Source organism: Amblyomma mixtum, chromosome 4, assembly GCF_055824585.1.
Source record: "Amblyomma mixtum isolate Tamu chromosome 4, ASM5582458v1, whole genome shotgun sequence".
NCBI classification, from domain to species: domain Eukaryota; kingdom Metazoa; phylum Arthropoda; class Arachnida; order Ixodida; family Ixodidae; genus Amblyomma; species Amblyomma mixtum.
In genome coordinates, this window is record NC_143015.1 from 20,593,440 (window position 1) to 20,615,138 (window position 21,699).

At 47.9% G+C, this 21,699-nt stretch overlaps 1 protein-coding gene across 1 annotated transcript in view; it reads left to right on the forward strand.

Moving 5' to 3' along the window:
* LOC149345829 (uncharacterized) overlaps window positions 1-21,699 on the forward strand; it is a 214,213-nt gene that overhangs the window by 110,726 nt on the left and 81,788 nt on the right. Inside the window, exon 2 of the mRNA XM_089586238.1 lies at window positions 19,250-19,445. Coding sequence (XP_089442364.1) covers window positions 19,250-19,445 — 196 coding nt within the window. The remainder of the gene's footprint in view (window positions 1-19,249; window positions 19,446-21,699) is intronic.

Genomic DNA, 21,699 nt, shown 5'->3' on the forward strand with positions numbered 1-21,699 from the left:
AGCGACAGTCCCGTCTACTTGCCTGCTGTGTCTTTGTGTTTTTGCGCTCCTACACCTCGTCTGGCCCTGCCCTCCTCCTTCACCACCCTCTGGATGATTACCTTGGCAACAGTCCTCCAGTTACGCATTCCTCTTCTCTCGCCTTACCTTCCGACCTTTCCCATCCGCGTGGCTGCGGCCCTTTGCGATTGCGTATTCTTGCGCTCTCGCCGTACTCTTCTTCTTCAACGCTTAGTGCCCGCAGAGTGGTTCCACTGCCAACCAATCAGGTTCAGCATTATGTACAGCGCGAAAAACGAAGACGAAAAACGAAGAAACACGCAAACAAACAGGCGCTGACTAGGAACTGAAATTTGATTAGAAAATACTCGTGCTTCTAAAGGCTTCAACCCAGAACGCGCAGGCGCACAAAGCATGAAACACACGACAAAAGCAACAGAAACAGCAAACCAAACCAGACATGCGCATTAGCCTCATTGCACTGCAGGAGTACTCTCAAGATAGTCCAGTTCTACCTGGTGAAACGCCACCGAAGGTTTCGCAACGCACGGAATGCGCGATCTAGAGATCAGATACGCCTCTACTATTACTCAGCACTTCTGATTCCATTCTTATTCTGATTCCGTGCGTTGCAAAACCTTCGATGGCGTTACACCAGGTAGAACTGGACTATCTTGAGAGTACTGCTGCAGTGCAATGAGGCTAATCAGCACGTGTGGTTTGGTTTGCTGTTTCTTTTGTTTTTGTTGGGTGTTTCATGCTTCGTGCGCCTGCGAGTACTGGGTTGAAGCCTTTATAAGCACGAGTATTTCCTAATAAAATTTCAATTGATATTCAGCGCTTGCTTGTTTGCGTGTTTATTCCCCTGTCTTCGTTTTTCGCGCTGTACATAATGTTGAACGTTCACCACCTCGCCCAGTTTTCGGTTCTGCAATCAGGTTGCGTGTTTTTTAGACTCGCTGTACACTCCTGCTTCCACAATAGCCTTGTTTTGGTTGGTCCCGGTGGTAACCACCCGCCTGTCACGCATTTCTCCCCTGTCATTATCCCGTCCCCCTTCCCTGCATGTACGCACCCTCCATAAGGCCTCCGGTAGTAAAGGAACCTCCGGCTGCGCATTCCTAAACTCGTCACGCCCTGCTAACCACCCTTCAAGTGGCTCCCATCGCAACCACCGACTCGTGACGCTTAGTACTACTGCTACTACTGTTATTAGTACCACTACCTCGGTACGAAATCCAAGAACGGGTGCGTAGCAGCTATCGCTCCGAATGGCTCCTGTACTTTCCGGCTCTCGTTCGCAGGCCCATAGGTGCAAGCACTCGCTTACGCCGCAGCATTCTTTCCTGACATACCACGTGGGCTTTCGCTCACAGGCCCACTAACGATGCAGGCCGCACACTAGCGCGTCCGCTTGGCCTTGCTTCCCTTCGGTGGGGCTTAGTGGATGTCGTTCGACTACTCATAGCGAGAACGCGGAATCAAAACCCGGCCGCTGTGGACGCATTTCGATAAAGACGAAATGCGAAAACGACTGTCTGCTTTGCGATGTCAGCGATCGTTAAACAAACACAGTCAATATTCACTTTATTTACCCTAAAGACCACTTTCACAGGTTACTAGATATGGTGTTGGCATCCATATTGACGAGTAATAATGCAAGGCATTCTCTTAAGATATATGTCCTTACAGCATGTATATATGCAGATGAACCCCAGATGGCGGCAGTGTCTGGTCGAAGGACACTCCAGTCCAGAACCATTCTGGGAAAAACGGATCCTTGAAAAGTTGTAGAACGACCGAAAGGTCGGGCAGTGTCAAGTGGGCGTGCAGTCCGGTGATGTATGCGGATCGAGTGAGCAGTGTAACGACCAAAGGAGAAACTTGGGGAGCAAACAGACACAGGCTCCCCACTGCGGCATGTCTCGTAGGTCATGTGAAAATTTTGGTTGGTAGTCCTCACAAACAACAGCATGTTGACCCGTCTGATCATGACATTCACGGGCGAAAAACTGAAGACAGTCGTTCAAGGTTCCGACATTCTACGTCGGCGCCGGTGACGACTGAGGAGACAACCATTTGAACGGCCATCCGATGACTGAAATTCAAGTGACAATATGTTAGTACGACGTCTGCTGCTGTCACACTCAAGTTCACGTCACAGAGCTTCACTTTTAATTCTCCGTTCCTGGTTGGAAAACTACGATGTTTTTTTCCTCCGCGACGAGTACTTAGCGAAGGAAGTTACAGCGCATCTTCCTTTTGTTTTGTTCCCAGAGCATCAGACAGGAGTCAGTGGTGAGATTTTCTCGCACCAATGGCCCTCTTGCAGGATTCATGCCGATGTCTGAGCACTGCACGGACAAAGTGGGTATCACAGGCGAACAGAGCCAGCGCATAAAAGAAAGCCTCCGATTTGTCGCGTCCCGTCGACGATGGTTACCCTTGCTCCCGCCAGGCCTCGCCGGAGCAGGAAGGCACCGCGCTCGCGCCCAAAGCTTCCCCCGGGATAGATCACGCCGCTGGCCGCACGGCCTATCGCCAGAGCGGAGGCCGGCCGGGAATTAGGAGCAACCGGGCGTCATACGCTTCTCGGCCTCTCGTGCCGTGTGGGCGAGCACACTGTCGCGCCTCCGCCTTGGGCGTCTCCCACCAGGAGCATCAATTACCCCTGACGGATTTCCGGCCTGAGCTCCCGCAAAGGGCAGCGCCAACAACAAGAACAAGGGCAGCAACGACGAGGCTTGTTATCTCGCCCTGCCGTCGAGGCGAGCTCAACGATCGGGACACCTCCCCGTAGGAGCAGCTTGTCTTCCCTGTGACCCTTTGCTTCACTGCCTCCTCCTCCTCTGCCCCGGCGGCAAGCAAGCGGCCTTTGCTGCTCAGTTCGAGTAGATCACTCCGACGGGGACGATTCCGCGGAAAACGTAACCTATTGTCTCTGCTCTCCGAGGCAGAGCCCGAGCAGAGAGAGCTGCCGAGGCGGGCACTGCGCCCGGCACGATAGATTTGCTGGGGCCATAACTCTGGCGGCCGTACTACCTTACCAGCGATCAGGCTCGAACTTGAGATCGCACCTCCTTCGAGGAGAAATCTCCGCCTTCTCTTTATTGTTGTTCCATCATGCTTGCCGTCGCCTTAGGATGATTGCAGACTTGTTTCTTTTCATTTTTGTACCCGATCGCAATCTTTTTTTCGCCAGCGTTTTATGCGTTCCTTTCTTCAGCTCAACATAAATTGCACTTGGCTACAACGTCGTAGCGGGCGAAAATAAGGCACTAGCCTGAGAAGTACACAAGCACTATCACCATTTTCTCTTCTCTGTACATTAATCCGAGTGCTCATTGGAAGCCCCTCCGTTGAATGAGGAGCCTTGGGGAACCGGCGCATCTGCTGTGCGCAATTTATTGCCCCCTTCGCTGTCTCGCTTTTGGGAACAATGTCTTTGCAGAAAGCAGCAACTCTACTTGAAAACAAACCACCGCCTACCGCTTCCACAACACTGTACACTGATCTTTACCTGTAAACTTCGTTTGAAGTGTATGTTCATTGACTTACCTTTCTGCTTGCAGAAAAAGCTGTTGACAAGATTTAGCGAACTTCATCGATCGCTAGCAACCTCGTTTCTTTGCCAGCTAATCCCACTGCCCTGCAATCCAGTGATTGCCAAGCTCTTCCACTACCACGTAAGCCAGAAAATAAACAAACCTCAGCTAGCTTGCGCCGAAGGTTTCCGCTGCTCAGAGAACAGGAAGCCACGAGTCCTGCCGCGTTTATCACCAGGGGTCAGCCCGGGCTTATCGATCATGAAGCGCAGGATTAGCGCGTTCTTTCGTGCGACATCCGGAATCGGGCTCGATACTCCTGCACCGATAAACCTGTTTCTGCGCTGCTTCGAAACTGCTGCTCTATTCCTGGGCCTGGCCTTGGCACGCGAGACTGCACGCGTGTTGCTCACTATAGCTGAGCAAAGCTTCGAATTTCGGCTGATTAGAAATAAATTTAAAGGGCACGTTGAGCGCTATGTACATACAGCAGCATTGTAAAGGCAAGAAAGTGAATAAATAAGAGTGAACAGCAACCGATGTCTTGTCACTAGAAGCATAAATGCTGAAATACGTGACTGTAACTCGTGAAGGAAATCCTTATAGATGTAAAACGGCGTTCCTGTTTAGATGGCAACCATTTTGTGCGTGCAGCTCCCTTTGTGAATGAAAACAGCGAGGAAGACAGTAGTTACTATACAGAGAGCCGGCGCAAAAAATCTCGCTGTAGTCCCCCCCCCCCCGCCCCCCCGCTTCCCGTATTGCTGTCATAGATCGCTATCGGGCGTTTTTCTTGTTCAATGATCTCCGGTTTCTGTCCATTTTCATATTAAAAAAAATGATACTCACAAAATCTTACAACGGAAATGCAGTGTGATGCTATGGCACGGAATTCTAGATACTAACTGTACTAGATGTGTAGTCGCAAAAAATAAACGGGCGTTCGCAGTTCCGACAAATTTGTGGTGCTTGCCTGCCTGTAGTTACTCTAAGGCGTTCTTCAGAGCGTGGGCTTATGGGTGCAGGCGGCTACGGCGATGCGGATTTCTCCTAATGCGACGTAAGAAATGGGAAGAAGGAAAAGTAATGATGAAAGCGTATCACATCAAAATCCTGCTGACATAGGGGTCAATTCGATCGATTTTATGCCGCCAGACACCCACCGCTGATACAATCGGCACAAGCTTTCCCTTGTCTGATGCTCGGCATCTTAGGTTCAAATGCTTGGTAAATAGGTCTTTGACTCCACCTTGAGTCGAAGAAAAAATTTCTGCCATGGCGCCTTATGGAGACAGATGCCCTTACGTCATAGAAATTCATTATCATCATCACCGATTGATTTCAAGATCACAGATCTCTCAAGCGCCTTAAACGCTACACGTCGTAGTATTATACACGACATGTCCTTTCAAGTCAACCTCCTTTGCCGATCAGCTACTACCCCTTCGCAACAGTAAAAACAAAAATATTTAAGCATTCATTTAACGCGCGATAAAAACTTGGCTTTCCACATAGCTCAGGTTGCTAACGATGCGAATCGGGTTCTTGGTTACCTTCGGCGAAGCCTGCGACTAGTACCCCTCTCAGTAAGATCTGTTGCTCATTTAACACTTATTAGTCCGAAGCTGGGAAACGCATGTGCGGTTTGGGACCCCCATTAAAATATCATTTTTACTGGTCTCGAAGCATGTGGTGTCATCCTGACTTGTGCGCACACGGTAATGCGAAACCGTGAGAAGGCGGCGCACGTTGAAGGCTTGTCACCGCATGCCGATGCATGAGGATGCGGGAAAAAAAATTCAGGGGGGCACTTTGTTGACCTAAAGTGCGTTGAGGCAAAAGCCTTTGCGTTTGGGAGGCATCCGTCTCATTCGACGCCTCTCTACAAACACTCTCCAGCGTCCTAAACTAGAACTACATATGCGTTGGAAGGAAGTAGCTTAGCCATTAGGACGCTCAGCTGCGGAACGGTTAGGATGGTGGTTCCAATTCCATCGTGCACAAAGATTTTAATAATAATAATAATAATCTCTTTATTTGTGTCGTAGGGTACACGGTCGACACTGGAGGCTGGCAGTAAAAGCTGTCACAAACGACTGCTTGACAGAACCGCACGCCCCCATGCACTTGGCAGCGGTACAGTGGCAATGCTTATATGCAAAAAAAAAGATGCTATACACAGTACAGCTCACAGTACACCCTGATCAATAAATCACATTTTCTAGACAGAACACAACATAAAATTTTGTAATATACGGCATAAATTAATAGAAAGAACATAGAATAGAACATACAACATGATGGATAGAACATAAAATTACCCTGGCCTAAGGCATGAAACAATAACAAATCAATTCTATGAACTAATAAGAACAAAATGCACAGGCGGTTGTAGTCTAGTAAGGCAAGAAAAGACAGTCAAGATTACAGTTCACTCGTCAGGAGGAAATAGCGTGGATACAATACAGTAAAAATAAAAATCCGGTAGGTAAACATCGTCACTTAATGTAAGGAGAAATTATTCAGTTGAAAAGGATATGGGTGTAGAAATAAACTCAAGTATTAAAAAGGGTGTAGAAACAAACTCAAGTATTCTTTCTGGTCTGACTAGAAAAGCGTGGCACTTCTTCTGACAACCTTCTGTCGACAACCTTCTGTCGACCACGATGAGGCGTTAAAGGCTTTTCGCCTTAATACAGACTGGGGTTCTTCGCTCCTCGTCTGTCAACTAGCTGGTCTGTGTCTGCTCTGAGCCGTGCCATTCCCTTGACGCTAGATGGTGTCAGAAGTGAGATAGAGTTTCTAGGGGTGGTGCCGTGGCGCTCGACTGACAGCGGACTGTGCAGTGTACACCCCCACGTCAACACGTGATGGTCCGGCCGCCATGCCGGCAATTCCTCTGCCGGAGAACGTCAACTTTGACCGCAACACGGAGCGGCCAGAATCGGTTCAGAAATTCCACGACTACCGATACCCCAGAGGTCTGAACGAAAGGCCAGAAGAAGTCAAAGTCCGGATGGTACTGTACAACACGGGCAGGCAAGCAGGAAGACTTTACAGACTTTTGGTCTCTCGGAAGAAGAATCTAAAAGCTACGAGGTAGTCTGAAAAATGTTTTCTGCTAACTTCGTGGCAACCAAGAATGCTGTGTATGAAAGCACCGGTTACCACCGCAGGCAACAGCAGCCCGGGAAACCAGTCGACCAGTTCATAACCGCTCTACATGTCCTCATACTGAAAACTGCGCAAAAAACGAAGACACAGAACGAGAAGGCACGACACGTCTTCGTTTTTTGTGCAGTTTTCAGTATGAATTCCTACCAACTAGCCCAGTTTACCGTTCTTATTAACTACATGTCCTGGCTGGCCGCTGCCATATCGGCACCCTCCTGACTCGTCTGGTACGGCACAGATTTGTCGTTGGACTTGCAGATGCCTCACTGTGCACTGTCAGAGTCGCTCCAGATGGACTCCAGTCTGACCTTGGGGACAGCGCGCTTTCGAAGGCTCGCATCAAGGAGACGATCCAGCGACAACAGCGAGAATTACGCCTCACCGAGGCGACCTCCGAAGTCTGGGCTATACAGGGTGTTTCACCTAAGACTTTCTCAAATTTTTAAAAATAAGCTATTTGAATTAGATGCGCGCTTTTTCTGGCATAGCATTATCAGTGGTGTAGTACATCATAATGCACCTAAGACGTGCTAACTAGCAGGCTTTTTAACCAATATTTAATAGTTAACTTTTAAACTATTACCATTGGGCTTCTTAATTATTGAAAGGCATGTAGTCCACCTTAAGTAATGTCCATATCCGTTTTTAGAATTTCGAAGACTTGATTATCCTCGGCGCTGTGGCCCAACAAATTTTGGCTATTTCGACGAGTTAGGTTCACTGGAGAGGTTGCTTTGCCTGCAAGCTTCTCAAACCGCATGTATTTTGGCGCGATGTAGGCGAAATTTGTTGGGCCACAGCGCCAAGGGTAACCGCGTTTTCGAAATTCTAAAAACTGATATGGGTATTACTTACGGTCGGCTACATGCCTCTCAATAATTAAGGAGCCCAACGGTAATAGTTTAAAAGTTAACTATTAAATATTGGTTAACAATCCTGCTAGTTAGCACGTCTTAGCTGCATTCTGATGTACTACACCACTGACAATGCTATGCCAGAAAAAGCGCGCATCTATTTCAAATAGTTTATTTTTAAAAATTGCAGAAAGTCTTAGGTGAAACACCCTGTATATCAAAAGATGGCGCCGAGTGCCTCGACTTACCTCAACAGCTACGTTCGCCAACCTACGGGATATCCGGTGCAGAAGAGCCATGCGGATTTGCAGCGATGCCGGTTTTGTGGACGCTCGTATCATCCAAGACTTAAGAGCCTTGATCGGGCGGTGCGGTGTGACAGCTCTAGAGCCAAAGGAGACTTCGCTGTGGTCTGCATGAACAACCGCCCCCCCCCCCCCCCCCCCCGACCACGAGGTAGGCGTTTCCGCTCTACAGTCGAATAACCTACTTTGTAGGATTACCGAGTGGTTCAAAGCTTAGGTTTGTTCAGGTTGCGATAAGCAGAGTGCCCATTTTTGCTATGGTTGATTCCGGAGCTGAAGTCTTGGTCGTTCCGCTTGTCTTCCCCGGAGTGCCTTCGCGGTTACAGCCGCCACGCGCAGTATTAACGGACGCAGGAGGTCAACGCCTCCCCTTGAAGGGGACGTTTGAGGCAGTAGTCATCTGGAAGCAGCGAGTCACAAAACAGACGCTGTTTGTTTTGTGACTTTTGTTTTGGAATTTGTTGATATCCTGTCGGGTGAAGAATTTGAAACCGTGTACCCCCAATTCATCTCCGGTCTTGGCACAATGTCCACCGACCGAGAATTGAAAGGTTTCGTATGAGGCTTATGAGGTTTTCCTTCACCATTGTCTATGTCCCTGTAAAACAGATTCTCACGGCTTATGATCACGGCTTAGTCATCCCTCAGGTGATGAGCGCTGAAGTCTTGGCAGCGTTACATAAAGGTCATCAAGGGATCGTGAGATGTCACGCCTGAGCTCGCGAATCTGTCTGGTGGCCGGGGATTAGTTCGGAGTTGTTTTCAGCGCTGAGTAACTGCTTAGTGTGCGCCAAACTGAAAAAAACACAGGGCAGAACCAATGACGCCGTTGAATTCGCCTTTTTCCTGGCGGAAACTAGTAGCGGACCTGTTTTATTTGAACTAGATGCATCATCTTGCGGTTGTGGACTTTCGTCCAATTCTACTGCTCTCATGATACAGCTGTTAAGTTTTTTTTCAGGCAAGGCATACCGGAAGCATTGGCTAATCTTAATCTTAACTTCACCGTGTACCGTCGTGATCGCAGCAAACGTATAGGGGGTGGCGTTCTAATAGCTGTAAAAAATATTTTGCCATCATCCTTAGTGTACCACGACGACGTACTCGAATTATCAGGGGTTTGAGTTCATACCTAAACTGTGAAAGCTGCATTTCAGAGTTGTTACCGGCCACTCTATTACGGTCCATCTTTCAGCGAGTCACTCTACCGCAGCTTAGCATATATTAGGGATAACTTCCCCAAGTCAACTGTTTTTCAATTTGACGATTTTAATTTCCCCCAGATTAACTGGCCTCTACTTAGCGTACCTGGTGAATCGCAGTCCAGTGAGCCCAAGCAATTCCTCGATCTAACCCTTGATTTCAGACTACATCAAGCCATAGCACTTCCGACGAGACGGAATAACACCCTTGATTTCTTGGTGACTTGCAGTCCGGAAGACAATAAAGGCGGTTAACGGATCGCCCTGGACTCAGCGACCATGCCCTTCTACACATTTCCATATCACTAAGGCTTGAAGTTAGGTGAACCGCTGAAAAGACAATCTTCAATTGCAATAAACCTAACTTCTAATATATCAACGTGGAACATAAATAGATTTATGAACATTTTTGCGAGTCTTACCTATCAAGAAGAGTTAGTCATAACTGGGGATTATACAAAACAACAACAATAAGCCTCAGAAACAAATACATCTCAAAAATAAGTATCAGGTCCGATAATAACAACGAGTGGTTTACCGTAAGCCTGAAACGTCTCCTAAAGAGGAAAAAGCGCCTCTATCGACCAGCAAAGAAATCTAATTCCCCTACTACATGGGACCGATATTATTAGTGTACAAGAACATATATTGAAAGCCTTGTTGATGCAAAAAATAAATTCCTTTCCGTCGATCTACATAGAATCCTACAGTCGAACCCCAACCAATTCCAGCGCATCCCATCCCCCAGGTTTCGCCAGAACCAAATAGCGCTAATGGGAACTGATGGCGAACCAATTGAACCACTGTGCCGGCGTTTTGAACCGCTATTTCGTCTCGGTGTTTTCTCCTGCAAAAAACTCTAGCGCCATAACTTCACCAGAATCCTCACTATTTACGATGCCTGTGATCCAAGTTGATGCCAACGGTATCAGTAACCTTATTGCTTCTCTAAAATTGCCTTCTGTCAGCAGGCTGTGACCATATCAATACTAAACTACTAAAAAACACATCAGCGACCTCGGTTCTGATAATACGATTAATCTTTACCCAGTCTTTACAAACGGATGAAGTTCCGGATTACTGGAAAATTGCCCAAATCATCCCAGTCTTTAATCCGGTGATCGCCAATCAGCCTCTAACTACCGTCCTATTTTTCTAACCAGTGTGTTATCAAAACTACTCGAACAAATTGTATCCACGCACCTAATGACACATCTTCAATCTAACGACTTCTTTTGTCCGCAACAACATGGTTTTAGGAAACACGTTTCATGTGAGACCCAGTTTGCGGAGTTCATAGACGATTTGCTCGAATCCATGAATGACAACCTTGAAACCTTTGCGATATTTCTCGATTACTCCAAAGCATTTGATCTGGTCTTGACAATCATTTACTTAAAAAGCTTTCATCATTAGGAATTCTCGGCAACCTAATCCGTTCGATCGAAAACTCTCTTTCAGGCGCAAGCAGTTCACTAATACAAATGATAGCCACTCTCCTCTTTCCAGTGTAACATCGGGAGTCCCTCAGGGTGCCGGCCCGTCACCACTACTATTGATAATTTACATTAATGACCTCCCTCGCAATATAAGATCGCAATTTACGGCTTTTTGCCGACGTCTGCGTCATATACAGAGTGATTAGGGTGACCAACGATTCATCTTTGCTTCAGTCGGATCTTGACAAACTCTCCTCTTAGAGTGATAAATCTCTCCTCTCCTTAAACATTCACAAATGCAAATCCATGTCGTTCACCAGAAAATGCACCGTCAATCAGCATCAGTACAGTATGGGTTCATTTTGCATTGACCCCGCATTATCCTACAGATATCTTGGCCTCCATCTAACAACATCGCTATCATGGTTAACTCACGTTCAAAACATCTGCGCTGGAGCCCCACGCACACTCGTATACCTGCGCCGTAGCTTGAAAGCCGCATCCCCAGCATGTGCGTCATCCATTAGGCACCATCACAAGCGTACCTCGCCGCTGAACTTGAAGCCGTACAGAATGGCGCCACCAGATTTATAACGTCTTGCAATTGAAGAAAAACCAGTATCACCGCGCAGAAACCGTCCCTTTCCATTCCATCACTCCAGTCACGCCGCATCATATCTCATCTCTTTCTTCCTCATCATTTTTGTTATCACCCACGCACGAGACACGAAAAGCTACAACCCCCGCACCGGATTTCTAGCTGCCTAAGCAATGCCCATAGCACTGAACGCACAAACTGTCGCACCTTAGCACTTCTCAGCTTTCAAGAAGTGCCACTTCTCAGCTTTCAAGGTTAGCCCGGACGACCTAATTGCCTCCGGCACGGTTCGAAGCCATTTCAGGCGATCATGAAAGTGCCAGGCACAGACAGTGACATCATCTAAACTACTAAACATACACTGTAGACATAGACTATATATCTCCAGACATATACAGTGTCCTTCAGCAACAGCCAAGTCGTGCAGGTATTCAATGTCATGAAAAATTGGCTGGTGATTTCTTCTCTTCAGTAGGTTGAACAAAGCTTGGAGCGCTCCTTGCGAGTCCGTGAAGATTACCCACAGTCCTGGATTATGGCGCAAGATAGGAGACAGCTTCTTTATGCCGCTGTGGTGGCTCAGTGGTTATGGTGCCCGGCTGCTGATCCGAAAGTCGCGGGTTCGATCCCGGCCGCGATGGTCGAATTTCTTTGGAGGAAAAATTCTAGAGGCCCGTGTACTGTGCGATGTCAGTGCTCGTTAAAGAACCCCAGGTGGTCGAAATTTCCGGAGCCCTCCACTACGGCGTCTCTCATAGCCTTAGTCGCTTTGGGACGTTAAACCCCATAAACCAACCAACCAACCAACCTTTATTCAGCATAGGTCTCCTGCGTCGGAGGAGGTCCTATGCTCTAGGCGTCATGAAAGCATTTGGCCTGATGAGAGCACATAAAGGCCGCATGATGAGAAGCCGTGAGAAGTTGAGCCATCAGTAAAGATGTGTGTGTCTTTCGAATACTGCTCGGCTAAGTAGTTCAGAGCAGCTTGTAGCAGCGCCACCTGCGGCATGCTGTTCGCAGTGACACCCGGTATGAACTGCTAGATCTGAAGTGAGAGTGCACAAGGAGGGAAAGTTGGAGCCAATAATTACATGTGGCTGACTGTTGGCAGGAAGGTGCAACAGCTGCACATCTTGACCAAGGCTGGAATTGCTATGGGTTATATGTACTCAGTGCAGGAACTGTTTATTTCCTTGAAGTACATGGAGGGTGAGGCCTGCCGTTATCCCGTATTCCCACCGGGTAGCACATAATTTGAAAAAGGTTGCAAATAAATATGAGATTCCCGTAGTCTTTTCTGCCCCTTGCAAGCTAGCTACGTTGTGTCACAGGATAAATAATGAAAAGCCAAGACAGCAAACCTGTGGCGTAAAGCATGCCAACATGTTCGTCAGGTGTAGGGAAGGTGTGATTTATCAGATTCCGCTTACATGCGACAAAGTTTATATTGGTCAAACCGGAAGGTGCCTGAACGAACGTTTAAGGGAACATGAGCGCTCACTTGAAAAAGGCACTGGCTCTAATCTAGCGCTTCATTGCAAAGATTGTAAATGCATGCCTCGATTACGCGACACTATTGTTCTTGATAGGAGTAGAGACAGCGTAGCCCGGGAGTTGAAGGAGGCTTTCTTTATAAAAAGAAAGGGCTTGGAATGTGTCAGTGACGCGTCAAAATCATTGTACAGGAGTGAACTTGCCTTTTTGGAACAACATTGCTAAATTTTTATTGTTGACTACGCATGTTTCAATCGTTGAGTGTCACTGTTTCATCGTTTTATTGTTAAGGTATGTGCATGTTTTAGCCATACGTTGTTACATTCAGTTAGTTTTTATTCTTTCCACAATTCCATTTCGTCATTTTTTATCGGTTTTACCCTTGTTACCTGCTATGGATGTTTTATCGGTTTTTATGGCTCTTTACACCTTGTGACATTAACTGTTTAAGTCATCATGTATTTTTTGTTACCATCCCCTTGAGATTCTGCTGACTTTTAGCCCTTTCACCCTGTTATGTTTTTATCGCTTTTATGGCTCTTTACACCATGTGACATTAACTGTGTATAGTCATTGAGTGTAGTTTTCATTTTGTTACCACCCCTTTTGAACTGTTAGCTTTTTCACCTTGTTTTGTTTTTATCGCTTTTATGGCTCTTTGCACCATGTGACGTTGACTGCATCTGACTATCTTTGGCACTGCCTTCCTATATATTGCGCGAGTTTCGCTCAATAAATTCAGTTGTCAGTCAGCGCTCTTTCCTGTCACTTCCTCGTTTCGCCTTCGGGCTTCTTCTTTCGCGCTGTTTTCACCAAAGTTACATGGCGTACTTCCGGTCCAGTGTGTCATCGAAGTGGTGAAGGGGGTGGGCACCCTTCTTTCGTCACGTGGTTCAAGCGGATGTAATTGACGCAAAAGCGAAATGTGTTGTCTTTCTTTTTCACCAGGACAACTGCCGCTGCCCAGGAACTGGCCAATGGCCGGATGGCGTCGTCGTGAATCTTCTTCATCAGCTTGATGCCGGATAGCTTGGCGTTCTCGTGGCGATATACGGCAGGCGCTTTGGCGTAGAGGACGTGTTGGTCGGTTACAATGCGGTGTTTGGGAATGGGCGTTTGTCGGACTTTTCGCGACGGCCAGCAGCCCTCGCACTAACTTCGTAGAAGACAACGTATCTGTTTCTGTCTGTTGCTTGGCAGGGCCGGGTTGGTGTCGCAGGCAGAATATGTGTCAGTGGAATAGGGCGAAGCGTCTCGAACACCGGATTCTGCGTCTAAGAAAGTAAACGTCATGCCTCAGTTCAGGTGTCGGTATTCTTCGTTGATGTTCGTCACGAGCACTTCGGCCTGTCCATTCCTCAACCTAGAAGCAGCTCTTCAATGATGGTTTCAGTGTTCTCGGCTTGCGTGGCACCTACGGTGACCATGACGCTTGAGGGGGTAGGACGCTCACTTTTTCATCCAGGGCACTCAGGCCGAGGAGATGCTTCAGGTATGTCATCGAGGGATGGCTTCGTCCGTTGAAAGCGTGATGTGCTTGGATTACAGGTCGATGACCACCTGATGGTCATTGAGGAAATCCATACCCAGAGTCTTTTGTGGGAGCGATGGTGTAACACTATAAATATCGCAGAATTGGATGTCCGTTTATGGTCACTTGCGCAGTGAATCGCCCCGACGGGGTAATAAGGTAGCCTCCAGTGGTTCCGGTTAGTGGACCGTCCCCAGCGGTCGTGACTTTCATCAGCTGCGGGGAAAATGTTCCAGTCATGACCGAATAATCGGTTCCTGTGCCGACTACAGCGGCAACTTTCCGCAATCGGTAGCCACTTCTAAGCCAGATGTCCTGGCTCTTGCGTTGCATGTCGTCTTCGTATATGTGCACCGTGGGTAGGGGGTGTCTTCGAGGCTTTTCTTGGTGGCGGCGTTATTCTGATGTCGCGTTATTCTCGAGGTTGTCATTGTATGCGGCGTAGGCGTATTGAGGGCGGCGTGGTCGGTGGAGTATCTACGGCGTTTAGTTCGTGAGCAATCTCCCCTGTGAATGTTGCCGTCTTTAGTTTCACCTGCGGGGGCTGCGGGACCTCCCGCAAACAGCCACTGCGTAGCTGTGGCCCAGCGACGCAAAATGTGGCGTGTACGATGATGGTGAGTGGGACAGATGGCTCGATGATACGTGCTCCTCTTGACTTAGGTACTGGTCAATCTACTGAGGTCGTTCGCCGGGGTGGGGTCGTGTGGCATCAACTGAAGTTCCACACAGCCCCATTCTTCTATAGGGACAGTGCCAAAGAATATGCCTGGATCCACCGCAGTGGCAGCACAGCAGGCAGCGCTGATCAGGGGTCCTCCAGAAGTGTGTCTTTCTTGGTTAAGCTTGCAACATATCTGGGCGGGTGATTGCCATATTTGGGGCAGTGCGTAGGGCTTCTGGCTTAGAGCAGCAGGACTCCTTTGGTTGCGCACCACGGCGGCGCAAATCACGGCGTGCGGTTGTGTGGCCGTCGGAGTAGGGGTGCCAAGGGCGTGTTGCATTCCTGACTGTCGCTGCCTGAGGAGATGGGGAAGATGACACTAGTCGTCTTAGTTCCTCGCGGTCAATTCAGCGGATAACTTCCCGCAAGTTGTCGCTGCTGGTGTTCATCCTGTCCGAACACTGTCTTGAACCGGGCGGTTGTACTGCCGAGTCCTGACGTCTAGGGTCTCCTCGGTCGTGGAGGCTCCTTGCCTGAATTCCTCGAAGGTGTTTGGCTGGCTTACGAGGTCGGGAAAGAGTTGCTCCTTGGCACTTCGAATTAAATACTGAACTTTCTTTTCCTTGGTCATCTCGGGGTCGGCGCGACAAAAGAAGTGCTTCCTCTCTTATCCTTACCCGAGGTCCGACTCGTCAGTAGCTGGGTCAAGAACTCGAGGTGGCGTTCTGCCCTTTCTTTCTTCACGATGTTCATGAGAGACTTGAATAATTCTTACTTGAGTAGGCCCCATGTCGTTAGGGAAGACTCGCGGTTTTCATACCATGTACTACGTGCTGAGCCCTCCAGTATGAAAAAGACGTCCGATTTTTTGTCGCATCATTACAAATGCTGAACAATGCCAGGCTCTAATAATGGCCCAACTATTCCTCGCGGTCTCCGCCGGGGGAGCCAGCGGAGGTTGGCGGCACCGAAAGCTCCTCAAGCATATTTGGGGGCGGCGTATGTGGCAGGGCGTAGCTTCTTTTTGCGGTCCGGTGGGGCACGTCAAGGTCACGAACTTCGGTTGTAAACCTTGGAGACGTCGGCTAGGCCGCTGAACTGCTGGCAGGCCCTCCGGTGGGAAACGCATAGGGCTGGCGTCACGGTTTCCAAGGGGTGTCCGGTAAATGGACTGCTACCCAGTACCTCCACCAGATGTCGCGTAGTGGTACGGCGGTCAGAAAGACAATGGAAAGGGCTTCCTAATGTAACTCTTTATTTGGCAGTCCTGCGCCCACAAATTAATGAATAACTTGGCGGCGGAGTAGCAACAAGTGTGCTCGGCATTCATCGAACCGAATGCCTGCCGTTCTTCGAAGCGCTCAATTTTAAGCTTGCAGGGAACCTTCATCGCCTTTCTGGCGTCGTCTTGTGCACTCCTTCTGGCGAATGTGTTCTTTCCTGCTGTTTCTTTTTTCGTGATCATGCACCAACTGGCCGATCAAGCTACGCTTCTTCGAGATAAGGATCCAGAATCAACTACAGCAATCTGGAAAAATGCTTAAGCAGTTCCGCGTGGCTACGTACTATCGGGATAAGTCTGGTCACATCTCGCGTCACAAACGAAATGGTTAAGCCGCGTCCCGGTGGTTTTGATCGTGAAAGAACACAGTGTTATGGAGGAGGAGGAGGAATACGAGAAAAAAAAGCGGGGAGGTTAACCAGTAGATGAAACCAGTTTGCTACCCTGCACTGGCAGAAAGCGATGAGGGGATATAAAGGCAAGGGAGTAAAAGGAGAGATCAGAAAAAGCAGAAGGCGAAAGGGCTTGGGCAAAGTGACAGCCTGTCATGCATGCCCGACATTCTTAAGAACCGCGGGTGAGGCTGGCAGGCCCTCACCACCGATGATCGCCGCAGCCAGTGTCCAAGGATCTTGAACTCCGTAACAGTACTAAAATTCTCGTCAATACGTTGTGCCGATTTCATGTGCACCTACCTGTAGGTAGGAACACATGCATCAACAAAGAGAGTACCGCACTTTTCTGCTTCCCATCTCTGCCTTCGTAGTTCCTCATGTGCAGCTTCATTGGCAAAGTATATCTTTACCGCTGATGGGCAGCCAAGAATTAAAAAAAGGGGCACCATGTAAACCCAAACACAGAGTATAAGTGTGCCACTGAAAACGAGGGTGTCAACAAGGTTACTCTGCACAACACTGAATCCGGAGCCGGCGCCTGATATACACGGCCCTTAATAAGGCGATTGCCATGACGTCGTTCGTCTTTTTCACTGTCCGCGTCCTCTAGAAGCATGCCTTGTAGCTTTTTTCATAATCGACGACAATACACTAACCTGCAGACGTTATGGCGAAAGACTGCATATTAATCATATTTTATTAGGGTGCAGGTGCCTAGATGGGAAGACACATTATTTTTAAGATTTATACTACCAAAAAATTCTGCTGCTTCCCTTCTCCCTTCATTCCCATCTTATTCATAATTATTGATAATTAACTATGGCAATGTTCAGAGCTTTCAGATCGCTCAGAATATTTATCCACTTTTATTACTGTAAGCGGAATATGTTTAAATTATGCAAATTTAAATAAAAAATTGCAGTGGTTTAGCTCTGGTTAAACCGGGTAAATTGCCTAAGCAATGTTGTGCGCGTTCTTCTGGCAATTATTCGGCGCGTTGCCTTCGCCTGGTAGCATTGCGGCGGTCCTGAGCAGTCAGGTGTTGAGATTCATCGGTGACCGATGACGTGGACCCACTCTGCGAGATAGAACGTTGTCGCCGAGCTGCATCCTTAGCACGACATTTTGCAAGACGTTATACACGCTGTTCTGGCGTCTCTTGTGGACGTTGTCGCTTTCTAGCTTCTTCCTGTCGCTGTCACTTATTCTTAGAGGACTGCATAGTATTCACGCCAAGGCAGTTGAGCGCGCATTTATAGACGCTTAACAGCGCGGGAGCATGGGCGCTGCCATATTTGGTCACGTGACCATTCCGCCACGCTGTCAGGGAGTCCACAGAACGTCATCGCCCGTTCGGCTGTACGCCTTGGTTGTCGGTAAATTGGTTTTTGAGGAAAGGAAATGTATCTGTCTCGCATATCTCGGTAGACACCTGAACTTCGCCGTAACGGGAAGGGAGGTCGATGGGAGTGAACGTGTCTGTGTTTCGCTCCTTCGTGTTTCGTCCCGTCCCTTGCGCTGTTTTTATTTCATTATGCAATACCAACTAGCCCGGCATCTTGCAATTCTGAACGAAGACACCGTATTCACTAGGCGCGCCTTTGTTCATTGCAAACTATCGAGGTCCGACTTAACCGAAGATGGCCTAAGGAACGGATGTGCCATAAACATGCCTATCATCAATGTTTTCCTAACGGCAGCGCTCCGGGCATGCGGCATTGGCGCAGCGTGTCGCAAAGAATTACTCACCGACAATAATTTCGTGGAACGCTCATAGAGGGCATGCTTCCGACGTTCAGTCGTGCGATACGTGATCGTGTGATCCAATAGGAAGGGGGGGTCTCTGAATGGCGGCTATTTAGTGTTAAGAGGGAGTGGCACATGGACGCCGTCTTCACTGCCTCATCGGCCTTCAATTGGACCAATATTCTGCTTTTGTTTTGGAAATTTCTCTTGAGAAGGAATTTGCCACTGCTTATGGCATGCTAAATTTTGTAAGAAGAAATTTTAAAATGGCACCAGTAATAGTTAGAGAGCTTCTAAATTTCACCTGTTTCCGGCCAATATTGCAGTAGGCTTGTGTTTGTTTGGATCCCCCCAACTTTAAATTTAACCGACATGCTTGAGCGTATTCAGAACTTTGCCGCTTGGTTTGTCTCCAGTAATTACAATTTTAACAGCCGTGTTACTAACATTAAACTAACGCTGGGATTGGAGCTGCTATGGAAACGCCGTACGAACTACTCCCGGTTAGAAATGTTGTTTAAAATTGTTCACCGAAAAATAAAAATACTTAAAAAATTAGTTGCTTCCCAAGCATTTCAGGTAAAACAGACTTGACCACGGATGAAAGATTAAAGAAATTAAATGCAAAACTGACACATCAAAATGCATTTTTTCCATTTACCATTGATGACTGGAATCGCCTGCCTCATTAAATTGCTAAATGCCGTTCCGAACCTATGTTCCGCGCGTTGCTATCGGATGTAGGAGTGCGCAGTTGGCTTTTTTTGGTCATGCCTTGTTGTTTTTTCATATTCATTCATTTTGTACTTGCTGTGTCAGGCCTTGTTGCATGGCTATTTTTACTTTTTTTTCTTATTCCTGGCCTATTCTTCTGTTATGTATCCTCAGCCTCCCCTGTAATAATGCCTACGGGCGCTGCAGGTATTTCCAATAAAATAAATAAATAAGTGTCGAACAACGAATTTCAAAATTGAGGAACTAAACTACGTGCGCTTTCGGCCTTTCTCTCTGCGCTTCCAGCGGACGAGGACGACCGCTGCAACCGCACCGTGGACATCTACCAGGGCGTCGAGAGTCCCCCGGTGACCGACCGCAACCGGGGCCGTCCTCTGCACTGCACCTACCGCATCCGGGTGAGGCCCGCCCGGGACGACTGGGTCGTCTTCGTCCGCTTCATCCGGCTCCGCGTGGGTGAGCCCTCCGACGACCGACAGAGGTAAGCGCCATTTGTGAGTCATTGCTTACGAAGCAGACCTACTATCGAAAGCATTATTTCCTACTCATCGAGCCCGATTTGAGGCGGTCTCAGCGGCCGAGAGATCGACGGCGTCGAACTACATGATACGCTAAGAGCACTTGCTTCGGGGGCTAGTTGGTTCCGGTTCATATTTAAACAGTTTTAAGGTGCAGAATACAGACAAGACACATAGGTAGGTGACAGGAGGAAGCGGGCACTCCTACATAGGTCAGGCGGGCAGGTGTCCGAATGAGCGAACGAGGGAACATGAGAGAAACGTAGAGCAGAACAAGGAAGGCACACATCTAACTAAGCACATTAGTAAGTGCCCGTCCCGCAATTGTGAGCCGTGCTTCACTGATGTGCGCATTCTGGGCAAAAGAAATGACACTACTGCTCTGAGAGTTGATAGAAGCGTTTTTTTATCAAAAAGAAAGGCGACTCGTGCGTAAGCGACACATCAGTTGTATTGTATAACGGTGAAAAGAAATCCCTGGAGTGCGCCTTATCATGTCAATCTTGAGCTTTAGGTGACCCTCCTGCGTATGTGACGACAAGCTTTATAAGTACGTTTCATGCATGCATAAAATCAGTTTGAAGTTTGGCGCTTCTTTATGTCACCTACCTATGTGCCTTGTCTGTTTTTTGCGCCTTAAAACTATTTAAGTACATGCTACGCCTCAAGTTCAAGGAGCTTGGGGCTCGACTCCCGGTGCGGCTGTAGTTCTTCACTGGAAAAAAAGTGCGCATGCTGACACATTTTCACACCCAAGCCACGGGTGCTGCTTGATCCCGGTGAGCAAAGGTAATATACACTGAGGGTATGCTAGTGAGCGCTAAGATGCATCCAAACGCCTCACTCAGGAAATAAACAAAGGTGCACTCAGTCAAAGTGGTCTCGCATAAGACCACCATGACTGATATGAATATACCTTTCCCCCTGCCTTCTGCCACAAATTACCCGACATTTACCCATAGCAGAACGCCGGCCGCGCTGTCATGTGTAGTTGGAACTTGGAAGAATCCAGGCACTGTATGTAGCTGGGCCTATCGCAAAAGGTAGTTCTGTGAGCTTCCTTGTGCGTAGTTTTGAGTATTCTTGGGATTGATTCCCAGGCAGTGTAGGTAGCGCTCGCAGGCTTTGGCAGCGAAAGCACGCGCTTTCGTCACGGATATGCTGTTTCTCCCTTCACCGGCAGTGCCTCCTGGATTCGTGCGTTACGGAATCGCGGAAGGATGCTTACGTCAAACTGGGCAGTTGCGTTGCGTCGCCCGCGCAGTTCCTTAAAAGGTATGCACTGACAGTGTGAAGGAAACAATTTAAGCACGGGAACAGGCTTGTTTTGGGAAAAAATGCTCGGTAATCTCCATATTGAATTATCAAGCAAGCAGTAGATAAACATTCAGAGCAAACACGCAAACGTATTTAGGCTTCCGAGATTACCGAAAAGCATTTGTTTCAATCCAGGCATTTGTCAGTCGTGCACTCATAGCTTACCAAGAGTGGAAAAGAGAGATATCCAAAAATTTAATCGAATATTCATGCAGACTTCACAGAGACCTTAGGGCTCCTAAGAAAAAAAGGAAAAATCCCGACAGGCACGAGGACACGATCGTTCCACTGCTTTAAACCGCGTGTTTGCACAGAGAATTGAGAAAAATTGAATTGAAAGAAATGGGGATAAAAGCCGATGGAAAATATTTTTAGTCGTCTCCCATTCGCTGAGAGCCCCACCTGGCTGCTTTCTTTTGGCAAAGCGCTGTCGAGGACTTAGAATGGTAAAGCGGTAGGGTAGGTTCGCAGAAAATATCAAGAAAACAAATACGATGTTTAGCGTTCTGGAAAGGGAATGACATTTTACGGTTTGTTTCGAGGTGCGTGAAAGGGGCGGCGATTGCAACTTTAAAGTGCAGGTTGTGGCGAGCAGAGGTATGGAAGCTAGAGTGAAATAACTTAGAGAAGAACGGAATAAACTGCTATGCACAATTGCTGTTATTTGCTCATTATGTTTAGCATTCACATTGTGCCTTTACCCTTAACACACACACAAAAAAACTGAACTATGTTTAGTAAGAGCTAAAGTGCCTGGTAAATGTACTGGTATAACTGTTATTACCGACGCCTCGATGTTTTACCATGTAATGGGGCCCGAGCGCCGTCAGGTGAATTAACGTTCACTTTTTGTCTCGGGTCCCTCGTTTCTTACTGAATTGGAAATAAACTTCAACTTCA